The 17,500-nt window shown below is 38.7% G+C and overlaps 1 protein-coding gene across 2 annotated transcripts in view; it reads right to left on the bottom strand.

The window, feature by feature from the left end:
* Window positions 1-17,500, bottom strand: part of ILRUN (inflammation and lipid regulator with UBA-like and NBR1-like domains) — an 86,968-nt gene that overhangs the window by 33,293 nt on the left and 36,175 nt on the right. For both annotated transcript variants that reach the window (XM_084890001.1, XM_084890002.1), the window contains exons 2-3: window positions 9,394-9,548; window positions 3,560-3,757 (exon numbers count right to left, since the gene is read on the bottom strand). In XM_084890001.1, coding sequence (XP_084746127.1) covers window positions 3,560-3,757; window positions 9,394-9,548 — 353 coding nt within the window. The remainder of the gene's footprint in view (window positions 1-3,559; window positions 3,758-9,393; window positions 9,549-17,500) is intronic.

A 17,500-nucleotide genomic window follows, 5' to 3' on the forward strand; every position in this document is an offset into this window, starting at 1 on the left:
GTATGAACTTAACAAAGGTTTTAGGAAATAAACAGTTGGTTTACATAGAGCACCCAATAACTCTCCTAATATGTAGGACATATTACAGTTTGGAAGTTTAATACGCAAATTTTCATTCCTAACCTCTGGGAAACTATAATGTATAAGTATTCAATGGACACATGAAATGTCCCTAGGGACTCATGTGAAGTATTTACAAAAAGATCTATTTCAAGTCGGAGCAACCCTCATCAGAATGTGATAACAAGAGTATGACCTTTGCCCGGCCAACCTGGCTCAGTGGTTGAGAACCAACCTATGAACCAGGGGGTCATGTTTTGGTGCCCGGTCAGGGCATATGCCCAGGGTTCTGGACTTGATCCCCAGCAGGAGGATCCCCAAGCAGGAGGCAGCCGACCAATCTCTTTCATCACTGATGTTTGTATCTCTCTTTCCCTCTCCCTTCCTCTCTGAAATCAATCCTATATAATAAAAGCCTAATATGCTAAGTGTCCGGTCATCCAGTCAGCCATTAAACCAATCAAAGCATAATATGCTGACATGCTAAGGCCGCTCAACCGCTCATTATGACATGCACTGACCACCAGGGGGCAGATGCTTAGACCAGTAGGTTAGCTTGCTGCTGGGGCCCAGCCGATCGGGACTGAGCAACACAGGCCGGGCATGCCCTGGAACCCTACCGTGGTCCCTCCCTGGCTGGCCAACCTCCCATTTATCTCCCTGGTCCCAATCATACACTGGTGGGGTCCCTCAACCTGGCCTGTGCCCTCTCACAATGCAGGACTCCTCAGGGGACGTTGGAGAGCTGGTTTTGGCTCGATCCCATAGGCCAGGCCAAGGCACCCCACTGGCGCATGAATTCGTGCACCGGGCCTCTAGTAAAAACGTATTATAAAAAGAGTATGACCTTAGCTTACTTCACAACTAGGACCCCTATGATTTGTAGAAAAGTATCACAGTGCAGGGGTAAATCTCTCTTGTAGAATTTTGGAAACAGGCACTCTACTAGGAATAGGGCAGGCATATTACCACTGGCACCAAGACTAAAATAGGGATAACTCATGCTCTTACTTCTTCCCAAGAGCCAAGTGTCCTACAGGTGTCCTTTTGAGGAAATTAGCTAAAACACCATAAATATAAAAAATAAGAATGGATTCTTTCTAGAGAAGACCATCTAAAGACTATAGAGACCACCCCACCAAAAAAAAAAAAAAAAAAAAAAAAAAAAAAAAAAATACAAGCTTCGTTGTTAAAACAGAAAGATAAGGGACAGAGGATTACCTAACTTGTCCAAGTTTATGCCCAGGCAACCTGGTTCTACATTCTGAGTTCTTACCACCACACTATGCTCAATGAGCTAACAAGTTAAGAAGAATGAGCAAGAAATACTAGGAAGTCCCAACCATGGGTAACATGGCAGGTGTTTTGTGTTTTTTTCATGTATTCTTAGTTGTGGTTTTTATGTATATTATATGCATTTTCTGCCAGTTATATAACACCTTTGCTATCAGGATGTGTTTTACAATCAACAGTAATCTAAATTTAATGAAATACAGTAAGTTTGTAAAATGAAATGAAATTCTTTGCTAAAACAGATAAAGAGTTTGCAAACTACACACCACAGAGCTCTGAAGGTCAGTCATCTCAGACAGAGAGCACGGCAGGCTAAGGAACCTTTCAATTCAACAAAATCAGTTTCATTTTTATCTTTTCCCCTTATTTGAAGGGGGCATTCATATATGCTACTGTCAAGGAAAGAATTCCACTGATTAAAAAAAACAAAACTAGAAAATCATGGAACCATGATTAATAAATTATTAAGATTCCCAGTCAGGGGCATACAGGAGGCAGCCAATCAATGATTCTCTCTCATCACTGATGTTTCTAACTCTCTCTCCCTCTCCTTTTTTTTTTATTTTTTATTTTTTTTTTTTATTTTTAAAGAGCACACTGAGGAGAAGAACTATTTCCTATTTATTCTTCTTTGGATTTCCAGAATATGGAATAGAGTGGAACCAACAGGGATTGATCTGTGATTAAGTATAATTACACAGAAAAAAAAGAGGTGACTCAAACGTCTCAAGCCTGATCATCTCACTGAGGTGCCAATGAGAAGAATGTAAGTTTGCCTACGAGATGTTAAAATTCAGAAATCTACAGAATATCCAGGTATCCTGTCCATAAACAGTTAAAACACAGGTTTGGCGCTCCATAAAGAGTGTGCAGACACAGATATGAATTTGAGCATCACCATGTATGCTGTATTGGTGAGAGCTGAAACCATGTGGGTAGATGAGGTCACTGAGCATGAAAGGAGCCCAGCTCACAATCTAGTAATCCTAAGGCAAAGATGGGACTCAACAGAGATAGAGCAAGAACAATCAGAGTTAAGAGAGGTATTATGTGACTCTAGGAAGGTACACATTTCAAAAAACTTTTAGATTCTAAAAGAATATGGTGCCAAATGATAGAGGGTTAGTTAGTATGAAGACTGCTAAATCTGGTAACTGGGTTCTCACTGGTTGATAAACATTTCATTAGAATGGGTCAATAACAGACGGGACTGAGCCCTGGCCAATGTAGCTCGGTTGGTCGGGCATTATTCCATCCAGTGAAATGCGTCGATCTCTGGTCAGGGCACATGCAAGGGGTTTTGGGCTTGATCCCCAGTAGGGTGCATGTGAGAGGCAGCTGTTCAATGTTCACTGTCACATCAATGTTTCTCTCTGTTCCTCTCTTCTTTCTCTCTAAAAATCATAAAAATATATTGTTGTTTTTAAAAGAAAATTTCCTTTTATAAAAGGAATAGATTGGGTTGAAAAATAAATGGAAAACAGACAGACAAGATGGTGAGTATAGATCACTTTGTTCAGAAAGTTTGGCAACAAAGAGGTGTGAGAGGCATTAGTAGCTTGACAGGTCATTAGGTTGAAGGAAGTATGCACTTTTTTTTTGTTTTTTATTAATCTTCACCCAAGGATACTTTTCCATTGATGTTTTTTAGAGAAAGTAGAAGGGGGAAAGGGAGAGAAAGAAACATTGGCCTGAGAGACACATGGACCAGCTGCCTTCTGCACATGTCCCACTTGGGGCATGGAGCAAACCCATAACCAAGGTCATGTCCTTGACTGACCTGTAACCATTCAGTCCACAGGTTGTCACTCCAACCATTGTGCTACACCAGCCAGGATGAAAGTATGCATGTTTTGTACGTTATCTTTTTTTTATATGACTTGTGTCTAGATATTCTATAAGCAAAGACTGCTTTCAGTATTCTTATAGTACCTGCTAGATTATATAATAAAAACAGCAACATTACTAAATCATTGTTTAGAATGCAAGATATATCTCATATAATTCACTAAATATTAATTAAAATCCCAGTGTAAAAGGGAAAGCACTACATCGAACCAGGTAGCCATTAAATTCAAGTTATTCACCTACACAGAGTGACTATTTAAAAGAGGCCATGCCCTGTTATGTAATTCAGTCTCTGAGCAACACTGGGGATGCATTAAGATATATTCCTTCACCCTGGGTCCCACAAGGACATACTCACCTCCATAATAGAGTCCTGTAGCAGTGCACATCCGCCACTGTCCCTGATACATGCCTGCTCTGCTAGGGCTGCACATCTGGACGCTGACGTCTGCAATCTCTTGGGGCTCTAGTGATCTCACCATCACCATGTTCACATGTCCAAACTGGTCTCCCCCGACATATTTAAGACAAACCCCTGGAGGCCAGGCCTCTGCCCCTGAGTTTAAGCAAAAGAAAAAAATGTTAAGCAATCAGTGGGTACAAAGCCATAGAAGAAGCCTCTTCCTTTGTCTCTCAGACATGTAATTCTACCCACATATCCCTAAGCTATAGAACTTCTCACATGACTAATCAGAGGGAATTATCAAAGTAAACAACCTAAGAGAGGGTACATACAGCAAAAGCAAGGCAGTCCCTTAAGATGTATTTCAAGTGACCCTAGGGGAGGCCAAACATCAAACTTAATCTGTAGAATCTAAGTATGATATATGTGCCCTGGCTTGTGTTGCTCAATGGTTAGAACATCAGAGTGTGCAATGAAGGGTCATAGGTTCAATTCTTGGGTTGCAGGGTCAATCCCCAGCCCGTTAAGACACATGCAAGGCAATTAACCCATGTGTCTCTCTAACATCAATGTCTGTCTCTGTCTCTGTCTCTCTGTCTCTCTCTCTCTCTCTTCCCCTTCCTCCTTTCCATTATCTCTAAAAATCAATGGAGCCCTAACCGGTTTGGCTCAGTGAATAGAGCTTCGGCCTGTACACTGAAGGGTCCCAGGTTTGATTCCAGTCAAGGGCACATGCCCAAGTTGCAGGCTCAATCCCCAGTAGGAGGCTTGCAGAAGGTAGCCATTCAATGATTCTCTCTCATCATTAATGTTTCTACCTCTCTCTCCCTTCCTATTTAAAATCAATAAAAATATATTTTTAAAAAGTCAATAGGAAAATATCCTCAGGTAAGGATTAACAGAGAATGATTTATGTAAAGAGCCATTACAAGCAGCACCGGGCCACATCTTTGGATGCTTTCTCTACTAATAGGTAACACACGGTCAATTTTCACTCTAGCATTTTCAGCTGAAATTCATAGTAAAAATATGTCTGACTCTCCCCAGTTTTTTTCACCCAGGCAAGAGGATGAAACACATAGGAAGTAATTTCTATACTGTTTACACTTCAAAATTGCTTTTTTTGCCCAGCCTGAGTGGCTCAAGTGGTTGAGCATCATTCATCCTGTGCACCCGAAAGGTTATAGGTTCTATTCCAGTTAGGGCACACACCTGGGTTGTGGGTTCAATCCCTGGTTAGGGCACATACAGGAGGCAATGGATCAATGTTTCTCTCTCACACTGATGTTTCTCTCTCTCGCCCTCACCCCTCTTCTCTTTCTAAAATAACATAAAAACATATCCTAGTAAGAGGACTAAAATAAAAATAATTTTCTAAAAGAGGTATCAAGTGAAAGTTTCATGTGCAGGTTCAAACTGAAGTAGTGGGGAAAATATGAACAGTGCGATAAATTTCCCTGACAACAGCACAATGAAGTGAGTGTAATGACATCAGCCAGAGGGCAGGAATGTCAGTACAGAGAAATGGTTTGGCAGGAATGCCTTTCCTCTTTTGGAAGTGGCTAAGAACTGATTTGGTACCTACTCCTGTGTATCTATTTTCATGTAAACTAATGCAAATGAGAAATCTATATATTGGCTTGATCTAGTCATAGGTAGCCACATAGTGACTAGATTTTTCCTGTGAAGTCTCTCCAATACATTCCTTTTTACTCTAGATTTCCTTTTTGAAGAATCCATACATTCATTATACAAATAAATCACATGAAAAGGTGAATATGGCAGGGCTCTCAGGACACATCATGCTTGAAATTTACTTCCTAACAGTATTCTAGGGTGCCTCACTATCTTGTTCTAGAACTGTCATGGTGTTTTTAAAATACATGATGGCTTGCTATTGAAAAGAGAACCAGAGAGAAAATCAACCAGCACTCTACTGCTGAGATCTCAGCCCCATAATGAACAGCATCCTCTGTGGCGCCTGGCTCTGAAGGGGTAACAGATGAAACAGTGGCAGTATGTTTTGTCCCAACTTCTTAAACACACACACACACACACACACACACACACACAACAAAATAAAACAAACAAACAACAACAACAAAAAAACCTGCTAGCAAAGTATCCTCTTAAGTATATACTACAGAAAGCCCCTGTGGCTGGTGCAAAGGTTGTGATACCTTGGTAATATATGCGAATTCTGTTTTTCATTTATGGGCCTATGTCCTGGCAAAAGCATACCTGTCTATGTCAAGAGTAGTAGCAGCTGACATGAAGCATCTTGGAAAATGTTGATTTCTTTAAAGACCAAGATCCAAGTGGGAAGTTAAACTACTGTTATAAAGCTGAATTCACAATTATTCTTTTACATACACACACACCCCAGTAACAAGACAATATCTGTTTATACGAAAATCTAAGAATGTGTCTGTTTTTGAACCTCTAAGAAAATAAGGAAAACCAAGACTGTCTGGATATGGGAAACACTTGGCTGTCCAGAGCAGACAACCACAAGAAGCATGCTTATGATTGAGGCTGTGATTCTTTAGCTGTCACAAAATTAAATTTTATTTAAAAATATTTTTAAAAACCTATTATTATATTGTGATTTTGAGATGATGGAGTGCATAGCAAAAATGAAATAAAAGTCAATCAGTTCTAGAAAGCCTGGGACTTATTCAGCATGTGATTATAGGAAGTGTTTGGAGTCAGTAAGGAACATTCAAAGAGCAATGCAGAAGTCAACAAATCTCAGTAAAGATCGCCTATTCTTTTAACCCCATAAATTTAAAAACTACATTTCAAATGAAGTGACATAAAAACATGAATCTTCATTAATTTTATTACCATATTCCCCCTGTACCTGATAAACTGACTAAAACATAAAAATTTGTGGAATGAATGAAGTGGAATGCTATCTATAATCATACTGAAGAGAAAGGTAAAAAACTTACTATTTTAAGGAGCCAAAAGAAAAATGGAGGAATATTTATTCTTTCTCAAGTTCTTCTCCCAACTCTTTTATATTCACTTCTATGTAGTTCAAAAGATAAAGATGCCTCTAATGGCACTCTCACAGGACAACCACATCTACTTCACGAAGTCAGAGAAACGCCAGAGCTCTCACTACATGCTCAGCTAAATTCACTACACCTGGACGAGAGCATGGTTGTAACAACTGAGAAGCTAGCTGTGTGTGCTGGTAAAGAGTATTATCCACATTCATCTTTAAGGGACAGCTTCAAATATTCACTTTAAACTCCAATGTAGTTTCCTGCTCAAGTTTCCCAAGCTTCTAACATGCAAATAGTGACAAAATTTGGATCGTGGGATTTTTGTATCTTACTATTTTAAAAGTCATTTTTAACTTGTCATTAAAAGTCTCACTTCTATTTTTCTGTGTTCTAAATAAAAGAATTTAAACAGTATTAGGAGTTTAATTGTAAACAATGTGTGACATTTTTCTCCTTTGAGGAAGGTGCTGAGACAACTATGTGCAATTTCTATTTATCTCTTCTATTGTATATTTGAATGCCTGGCATACCTAAAACATGACAGCAGATAGGAATCATGAAAATCATTTATGAAACTTTCAGTGAGCACTATCTCTTAGGGAAGATTATGAATGAGAGTAAGAGAGCCAGAGGAGAAACAGTAAAGGCCTGCCCTACTTCTGTGTGGCTACTGTAGTTCCAGAGAGAACTCAAGCCAGATTAGGATGATGCCAAAGAACCAGTGCACATGCGCACTCTTCCTCTCTTTAATAACACACCTGTCAGTTATAGGCCAGGTTTTCCTTAATCAGATGGAAAGCATTTAGCTTATAGACAGAAAAACTATTTTATGACTGGCTGAACAAATTCCAGAAGAATAAAAAAAACTATTGTTCAAAGTACCTTTAAGGGTAAAATCTCTAGCAATTGTTGCCCAACTTTTCAAGAGTGGTTCAAGAACAAAAATGCCTTTTACAGAAAAAAGGCTACGGACCCAGAGGCTGTTTGAAAGTTGAGTTACTATATAAAAACAGAAGGAAAAGGCAGCCAGGCTCACCAATACAGATTTTCTCCAAATCAGAGTGAAAGGCAGGTGCTTTTGGGTTCTGATTTTACAGTCTAGCCATTTTTTGTCAACCTTCCCAAACCCTCCCATTAATCCAAGTGAGTGTCTAGTAAATGAGCAGATATATCAAGAGGTTTTCAAAAGATAAAATGGTTCTTCTTCAACAGGCAGCATTTAAATTATTTCAACTGTACTCTAACAACTTGCAATATTTAAAAGCACTAAAACAAACTCATGGAAGGTCAGACCATTTTTACTATAAGTAAATAAAGTCTTAGATTAATTTTTTTAAACTTTTGAATAGTTCATAATTTCTAAACAACCGTCACTCATTTAAAAATTTCATGAGTAACTTTCAAAGCATTTTTTGATAAGTAACAACAGGTTTTAGTAATACTACAATCATTTCTCCTATGGGGAAATGAATAGAAGCCGACTAAAGAGATTGTTTTTATATTTTAAAAGCATGCAAGCCTTAGCTGGCTTTGCTCAGTGGATAGTGTTGGCCTGCGGATTGAAGGGTCCCAGATTCAATTCCAGTCAAAGGCACATGCCAGGGTTTCGGCCTCTATCCCCAGTAGGGGGCGTGCAGAAGGCAGCTGATCAATGATTCTCTCCCCTTCTCTCTCCCTCTCTGAAATCAACAAAAATATGTTTTAAAAGCATGCGGTATTAAGAAAGAATTTAGGGCCGAAACCGGTTTGGCTCAGTGGATAGAGCATCAGCCTGCGGACTGAAAGGTCCCAGGTTCGATTCCAGTCAAGGGCATGTACAATGGTTGCGGGCACATCCCCGGCAGGGGTTGTGCAGGAGGCAGCTGGTCGATGTTTCTCTCTCATCGACGTTTCTAGCTCTCTATCCCTCTTCCTTCCTCTCTGTGGAAAATCAATAAAATATATTTTAGGAAGGAAGGAAGGAAGGAAGGAAGGAAGGAAGGAAGGAAGGAAGGAAGGAAGGAAGGAAGGAAGGAAGGAAGGAAGGAAGGAAGGAAGGAAGGAAGGAAGGAAGGAAGGAAGGAAGGAAGGAAGGAAGGAAGGAAGGAAGGAAGGAAGGAAGGAAGGAAGGAAGGAAGGAAGGAAGGAAGGAAGGAAGGAAGGAAGGAAGGAAGGAAAGAAAGAAAGAAAGAAAGAAAGAAAGAAAGAAAGAAAGAAAGAAAGAAAGAAATTAGGCAAAGTAAAGACAATCAAACTTCAAACAAGTAAGAATTTCAAGAATATAAAAAACATGGGTATTTTCTTATATTACCCTGCCTCTCAAACTAACAATGTACCATATTGTAACAACCAAAAGGGAAAGAAGCCAATGAAAATTTCATATAGCCACAGATGTCTCCAGTCATCTACAACACTAGGTCAATCCAAATTATGTGTGTTTGCTCCGTGACATAGTGAACTTGCATCCAAGGTTAAGTTACTTCTAAATAAGCCAGGAGAACAAAGATTAACAACTTGGTACATTTTGTTATCATATAAAATATAGCTTAGCCAAACTTTTCCAATCATAAAAGAAATATAAAGAACTGAAAAATAGTCAATAAAAACTCACTTTTATAGGGATTTGAGCCCCCAGAATTTTACATAGGTCATCATACCAGTAAAGAAATGCTACATCATGTATAAGAAAAATCTGAGTAATACAATCACATTTCTAAAACATTTATTTAACAAATAAAATAAAAATAAAAAAAGAAAAGAAAACTGGACAAGGAGAATTGCCAATTATACAGTTACCAGAATTCTGGATCCGCCATGTTTTTATAAACTGAGTATCAGGAGGTATGGACTCCCCTTCTCCTATGGTGACATCTTCAACAAAAGACATGGAGGGCATACTGATGTTTGGGCTCTCGAAGTCATAATAGGCGCCAATTGCTGCTTGAAGGTTCCTACAAATAAAGAGAAAAGATAAAGATTCAGTCCTATTCACAGCATATCATCCTAATTGTCAAACAAAAGAAATAAGCCAGTTTCTTAGGGTTTGTAATAGCCATTGATTTTGGCTGAGGAACAATAGGAAAAACACCAGGACAATGAACTTGAACACCACTTTCTTCCCAAGGTGCCCACATAAAAAGCAACAAACACTGCCCTAACCAGTGTAGCTCAGTTAGTCAGATGTAGTCCTGTACACTAAGAAGTGGCCGTTCAATTCCCAGTAGGCACATACTAGGGCTGCAGGGTCAGTCCCCAGTTGGGGCGCTGCAGGAGGCAACTGATAGACGTTTCTCTCTCACATAGATGTCTCTCTCTCTCCTCCTCCCTCTCCTCCTCTCTATTAAAAACAAAAACAAAAGCAAAAACAAAAAATAACAGTAACATTTTAAGAGGCAACAAATATTATCACCATCAGCTACAATATGAAGAAATTTTCCTCTAACCCATAAGGATAGCAAGTATGGGTACAGCAAGTCAATTAAAAGAGAACTCCTCTGGCAACTATGACTGAATTCAAAGCAGCTCCATTTTTTAAAACATTCTAGTTTTTAAAAATAAATAAATAAATAAAAGCAATATATGCACATAGTTTAAGAAGTTCTATACAGCCAAAGCCGGTTTGGCTCGGTGGTAGAGCGTCGGTCTGCAGACTGAAAGGTCCCGGGTTCGATTCCGGTCAAGGGCATGTACGTTGGCTGCGGGCACATCCCCGGTGGGGGATGTGCAGGAGGCGGCTGGTCGATGTTTCTCTCTCATCGACGTTTCTAGCTCTCTATCTCTCTCCCTTCCTCTCTGTGAAAAATCAATAAAATATATTTATAAAAAAAAAAAAGTTCTATACAGTAAAAGATACCCATCTTATCTCTTATTTCCTACACACACATAATCATTCATATAACTTTCTAAAATATCTTTCCAGAACTTCCTTATGCACAAATAATATATATTATTTCACCCCTTTTTACAGAAGTAGCAAGATATTAGACACTGCTCTTTGTTTTATTCCCTAAACACTAACATTTCTATGTCAGTACATAATGAGTATCCTTACTGTTTTTAATATGTGTCCATTTTATAGATACATCATTATTTATGTAACCAGTCCACTTCTGAGACTGTTTCCAAGCTTTAATTCTTCCATAAATAAGCTTATGAACTCAGCAAGTGCATCTATAGGATAAATTCCTCTAAGTGATACTGCTGGGTCAAAGGGTATATATTTATGGTTTTAATATATATCTAAACTTCCCTCAATAAAAGTTATTCATTTAATGAATGCTCCCACCAAGAATGTATGAGTGTCCATTTCCCTACTTGCACATCAACAGTATTTCTCCAACATTTTGGATTTTTGTCAATCTGATAGGTAAAAAAAAATCTCGATATCTTAAAATGGTTTTCTCTTCTTGTGAGAGAGAGTATCTTTTACATATTTATGAGACATTGGTATTTTCTTTTTGGGAAGCACCATTTCTTACTCACAAACCCCCTTAGGTCACAAGGAACTACCAAGCACACAAACCAGAGTCCCTTACTGAACAAAATCATGACTGAAAGCTTGGTATATCAGTGCCAGAAACCAAAGGCCACTCCAGTGGTTTAAGTAAGCCATGTTCATTATAGAGATAAAGGAAATTATCAGTAATTACATTAACTGCTTCTCCCATGGTCTTACTCAAACTAGTGACATCATTCCTTGTCCCCACAATAGGCAACAATATAAATTGCATTTTTTCTAAGCATAACCCAACCATAAGCCAATGGGTCCAGTGAATTGTCTTTAATTACACATAAACATAGCATGCAATAAGGTCTGACATAGTATATGTAGTCTGACATTCAACAGACATGCTATCAACGGCAATACTTTTTCTGCTGGGGGGCCTGCTGCTCCTCCAGGTGTATGCATCAGCCAGAAAGACTGGCTATATTTAGAGCAGCCACCTTAGGTCATGCAATGGTGGCCTCCTGCTACATTAGTCAGTAATGCCTAGAATTACAATACCACCAGCTGTGAGCCAGTTCTTTGTGCTAGATAAAATTTACATGGAGCAGAGCTGAGCCTGGGGCCAAACTGTGTCCATTTGCTTGACTATTCAATGGGAAGGCTTGTACTTTAGTCACCCTGCAACCTCCTGATCCAGCTGACTGTGATCCAAAGTGAAGAATGTATGATTGGTCAATGTTGGGGAAGCCCCGCCTCTCCTTCCCACAATTAGGAATACATCCAGAATCAGCCTTTCACTCAGGGACTGGAGGGCAATAAAGATAAGCCGTTTCGCTTTGTTCTTCTGAAACTTTTTACAGAGATCATTTATTTTTTATTTTATTTTTTTGCCAGGCAGAGTGGTTCAGTTGATTCGGCATCCTCCCAGGCACTGAAAGGTTGCTTCCCAGATAAGGCACATACCTGGGTTGTGGGTTTGATCGCGTCAGGGAAGCATACAGAAGGCAACTACGGAAGGCAACTGATAAAGGGCCGATATTGCTCACATCGATGTTTTCTTTCTCTCTCTTCCTCCCTTCCTCGCTCTCCCCTCCTCTAAGCATGTCCTTCGATAAGGATTTTTTTTTTTAAAGATCATTTTTCTGCTTCAAGTCTACAGCAAGTAGCCTGCTGACTTGCTTTCTATTCACTTGGCTGTAAAATACACTTGGGAGAGAAGAAACTGCACTCAGGACCAACTGCCAATTCTCATCCCCAGTCTGTGTCATGTTTCATCTCGGGCTCTGCCTGGCATCAGACAGAATTTTGAGACCACTGCAGCAGAAACACAAGTTGAAAAGTCCAACAACTCTCCATAGACAGATTCATTCCCCTTCTCAAATCTTGCACACATTCCAATTCACCCCACAGCCAAGCCAACAAATTTGTTATTTGTACTTATATTATATAGGTAATGCAGCCAGAGAAAGATTTTTAAAGTCCAAAGTGAAACTGAAATTAGTGAACTCGACTTCTGGCAGAAAGCAGAGGGAAGATGACAAAGCAAATCTATTTCCCAAGTACACAGCAGATCGTGGACTTCAGCCAGTGGCGCTCTGAGGTACACAGCTAAAAAAAATGTGGGTGCATGGCTCCTCTGCGCCTGGGCCATTTTGATCACTGACTCGCTGGGTCAAGAAACAGCAGGAACAGACCAAACAGCCCCAATTCAGTATAAGATCAAGTAGCCATGATAGCATGTATTCCCATTCAGAACAACATACTCAGCTATTACTAACCAACTAGAGGCCCCATGCACGAGCCTAGGCAGGGGGAAGGGCCAAGGGTGGTTGGTTGGCCCCCAGACCCATCTGCTGGTCAAACTCCAGGTGGAACTCCCATTGGAGGGGACAATTTGCACATTTGCCTTTTATTATATAGGATAAGGAATTCTATGTGAAACAGCTGACTGAGATGAGAAAGGAAAAACACTGACTCAGTATTCAGCCCAGCCTGAAAGTTTAAACTTCCAGGTTCCTTTAAGGCTTTAAAAAAAAAAAAGGTTTTAATCTGATTTCAGATGGTTATAAGAACAAAGGGGACAGTGTAACAGTGGAGGAAAAAGGCACAGGCTAAAATAAATGATGGTTACAGTTGCACAACACTGTGAATATATTTAATGCTACAGAACTAGACACTTAAAGATGGTTAAAATGGCCTTGGCCAGTATGGTTCAGTTGGTTGAGTGTTGTCCAGAGCATCCAAGGGTCACCAGTTTAGGCCAGGCCACATGGGGGAAGCAACCGATCAATGTTTCTCTCACATTAATGTCTCCCCCCGCCCCCTCTCCTTTTCTCTTGATCTAAAATCAGTAAGAACATATTTTTTTTAAATGGTAAAATTTAAAAGTGACATTTTTGAAGAGGCAGCTCCTATCTCTGGGCTTTAAAGTGGCTAAGCATCTATGTCAGATTATTCAACTGCAAACCTGAGTTTTTTGTATTCTAAGATTGGCTTATATTTCATATTGCAAGGTTGGCATTATAAGGTCGGCTGTGAAGGCTGCATCAGACAATGTGTGTAAATGTACCAGTTGTATTTCATTCATTCAACAAATATTTAATTAATGAGCATTTATTCATGTGCTAGGCACTCTACTTGAAACCAACGATATAACAGATAGCCCCTGCCTCTGAGAAAAGATTTTGTAGAAAACCATGGACAGCAAACAAGGAAAACTCCCACTGCCAACTGCCTCTCACGCTGAGGCAATCAGTCCAAGGCAACTTTTTCTACTTGGGCTGAAAAGATGGGCTTGGTACACAACACAATTTCAACTGCACTGATTATCAGCTTAACACAATTCAAGAGTAAACAAATTTGGTGATGTTGATATGTGTTCCCCAATGAAATGCAATTTTGTAACTTAGAAGCAATATTGCCTAACCTTCATTTTATGAAGACACAGATGAACTGACAGGTAAATAATTTACTAATTGCTCTTGGCTATTAGTAAAATTTACTATTATTCATAATTTTTATTATAGAATCAGTTATTAATATAATTTTGAACCATATATATTCAAAAACATAATACTTTTTAACTTACCTGGAATTTTCTAATTTCTAGTAACACTCTGAACATCTGATTTTCTTAAGAACATATTCATTTCCATTGTGAATTCTATAAACACAATAGTTTTAACCTTCTTGTTAAGCTGAATTCTTGAAAGTGGTTAAATAACATTGCATGTATTTACAAAGAGAACATTTATTTTTGTATTGTGTATACATATCTAAGTCATATTATTGGTCTTATAAAGTAATCTATATATTGAATATACAGTCAGGAACATCACCCAAAAATATGGTGGTAAAAACAGTTGAAGTCAGGAAATCAGAATTAAAAAAAGGAATGCCAGAAGTCTGAGTATTAGCTCAGATTTTCAAGGACATATAATTAGATACTTTCTATTTCCATTCTCTGATTAGGAAATTCAAAATGATACAAATAATGAGAAAGAGAAAACAACCCATCTTGTCTGGTCACAAATTAAAATGGGAAATCAGAATAATGATCCAATCTAATGAAGCATGGATAATAACATCTTTGGGCATAAAGCAACACTCATCCCAAAGCTTCCCTCCCCAGGATTAGGAGGAAGAAAAACATGACTAAAAAAAAGGATCAGCAAAGCAGATGGTGGTTCTTACTAGAGCTTTCCAACATCAACTCAACTGGAATCTAACATGGAAGACCAAAAAGAGGGGCCCAAAAATATGTACTTAAGACTATTGCAACTTTTATGACCTAAAAAGAAAATGGGAATTTCATTGAAATAGAAAGATGAATAGAAAATGGGTTAAAGAAAATCCTCACTATTTTAAAACCTAAAAATTACACATGGATACTATTTAGTATGTGAAGACATTAAGAAAAAAGAACTTGTGGAAAATTCCATTAAGAGGAACAAAGGCCGAAACCGGTTTGGCTCAATGGATAGAGCGTCGGCTTGGGGACTGAAGGGACCAGGGTTCGATTCCGGTCAAGGGCACGTACCTTGGTTGCAGGCATATCCCCAGTGGGGGGTGTGCAGGGGGCGGCTGATCGATGATTCTCTCTCATCGATATTTCTAACTCTCTATCTCTCTCCCTTCCTCTCTGTACAAAATCAATAAAATATATATATTTAAAAAAAGAGAGAGGAACAAAGGCCGAAACTGGTTTGGCTCAGTGGATAGAGCACCGGCCTGAAGACTGAAAGGTCCCAGGTTCGATTCCGGTCAAGGGCATGTACCTAGGTTGCGGGCACATCCCCAGTAGGGGGTGTGCAAGAGGCAGCTGATCGATGTTTCTCTCTCATCAGTTTCTCACTCTCTATCCCTCTCTCTTTCCACTCTGTAAAAAAATCAATAATATATATATTTTTAAAAAGAGAGAGAGAGAGAGGGAGGAACTAAGGTCTCACCAATATTTTTTAAAAACTGACTTTAGAGAGAGATGGCAGAGGCGGTGTGTGGGGCGGGGGAGAAGGGGGTGGAGAGAAGGGGGTGAGAGAAGAGAAGGGAAGACGACATCAATTTGTTATTCCACTTATTTATGCATTCACTCATTGGTTCCTGTATGTGCACTGACCAAGTTATCTAACCTGAAACCTTGGCCTATCAGGACGATGCCCTAACCAACAAAGCCAAGCATGTCAAACTAAAGGCTAACACGAACCAAATAAAGGTGTAAGTTTATATGGGCCGTGTAAAAGCTTCAATTTTCATAGAACATAGATTTTGATAAAAATATGCTAAATATAAAAGACAAATAAATGAGTAACCATTAACATAAATAGAACATTTAAATAAAAAGTATCTTTATTGAACATTAACTTATCAGACACAGAATGACTGCACAAATAAGCATAATGCAAATAAACCTATTTTCCTTGTTCTCAGAAAGCGAAATATTTCCTGTTGCACACACCAAATAAGTCAATACAAGACTAATGGCGTGGCAATCAGCTGCTAAAATATTCGCTGCTAGTATTAGTGGAGAGAAATGGAGCACGTTAAGGTGCTTAAGGGAAATGAATGCAACACAATTATAGTAATCAGCCATTATCGAACATTGTAAGTCGTTATTAATAATTACATATAACAGGATATTGTAAAAATTAAGTTACAAAATTTTTATTAAAACGTTTTTTATATAGGGTCATATTGGCTGGGCCGTAAAAATATCCGTGGTGGGCTGCATGCAGCCTGTGGGCTGTGAGTTTGATATGCTTGAGAACTAAGCTACCCAGCCAGGACCATACCATCATTTATACACTTCTTAGAGACCTAGTAAGTCCAAGATTATTTCTTCTCTCTTCTTTTCCTGGCTATTTATTGACCCACTAATCTTACCACATTTTAGAACTGGTCCTTCTATCACAGCAATTAAACCTTTCTCAATAGAAAGTAAAAAAAAAGCATGAAAAGGCAAGGTGGTAGCACTGTTCTGGATTTAAAAAGACATACCACCAAGTGCAATATAGAACACAGAAATTCAGTATCGGCATTGCAGGAGCTTAGTTTCTAAGTGTCTCTGGCTAATATGTCAGGATCAAACTATTTTTCCTTTAAGTCATTAATTGGATTCTGGGTTTGTTTGTTTGTTTTTCAAAGGTTATAAAATATGCATTTGGGAGCAACTGAGTAACTTTAAATACGAACTGGACATTTTTATTAGTATAGAATTTTTGTACAGTACCTCAGTATCTTAGTATGTGGTTCTATAAGAAGATGTCCTTATTTTAGGAGAAGCATGCTAAAATAATTACTAGTGAAAAATCATGAAATTTATCACCTTCAAATGACAAAAAGTTTTATATATAGAAAAAAATTAGGTCAAAACGTTAACCATGTTGAATCTAGATGGTAAACATGTGGGTATACATACTACGATTCTTTACATTTTTCATATAGGCTTGAAAAGTTTATAAGAAGAAGGTAAATGTAAAAAGTGCACAGAATTTCTACAACCATCTTGGGAACATGAAGGAATCTACTGGGAACCTCAGGAGACCCAATGATGAGACTGATATAACAGAGGATGACAGATCAAAAAAAGGGAAATTAGCCGAAACCGGTTTGGCTCAGTGGAAAGAGCGTCAGCCTGTGGACTGAAAGGTCCCGGGTTCGATTCCGGTCAAGGGCAGGTACCTGGGTTGCGGGCACATCCCCAGTAGGGGGTGTACAAGAGGCAGCTGATAAATGATTCTCATTGATGTTTCTAATTCTCTATCCCTCTCCTTTCCTCTCTGTAAAAAAATCAATAAAATATATTTTTTAAAAAAAAAAAAAAAACTGAGGAAATTTGTTTAAAAAAAAAAAGGGAAATTATTGCTGTGTCTTTGACTCTATAATTGAACCATTAAGTTAGGCAAACCAAAGGCCATCTAACATTGGGTATTCTTGTAATCTAAGATAATAAAATTGGCT

The sequence above is a fragment of the Pipistrellus hanaki genome (genome assembly GCF_964339955.1).
Source record: "Pipistrellus hanaki genome assembly, chromosome: 7".
Taxonomy (NCBI): Eukaryota; Metazoa; Chordata; class Mammalia; order Chiroptera; family Vespertilionidae; genus Pipistrellus; species Pipistrellus hanaki.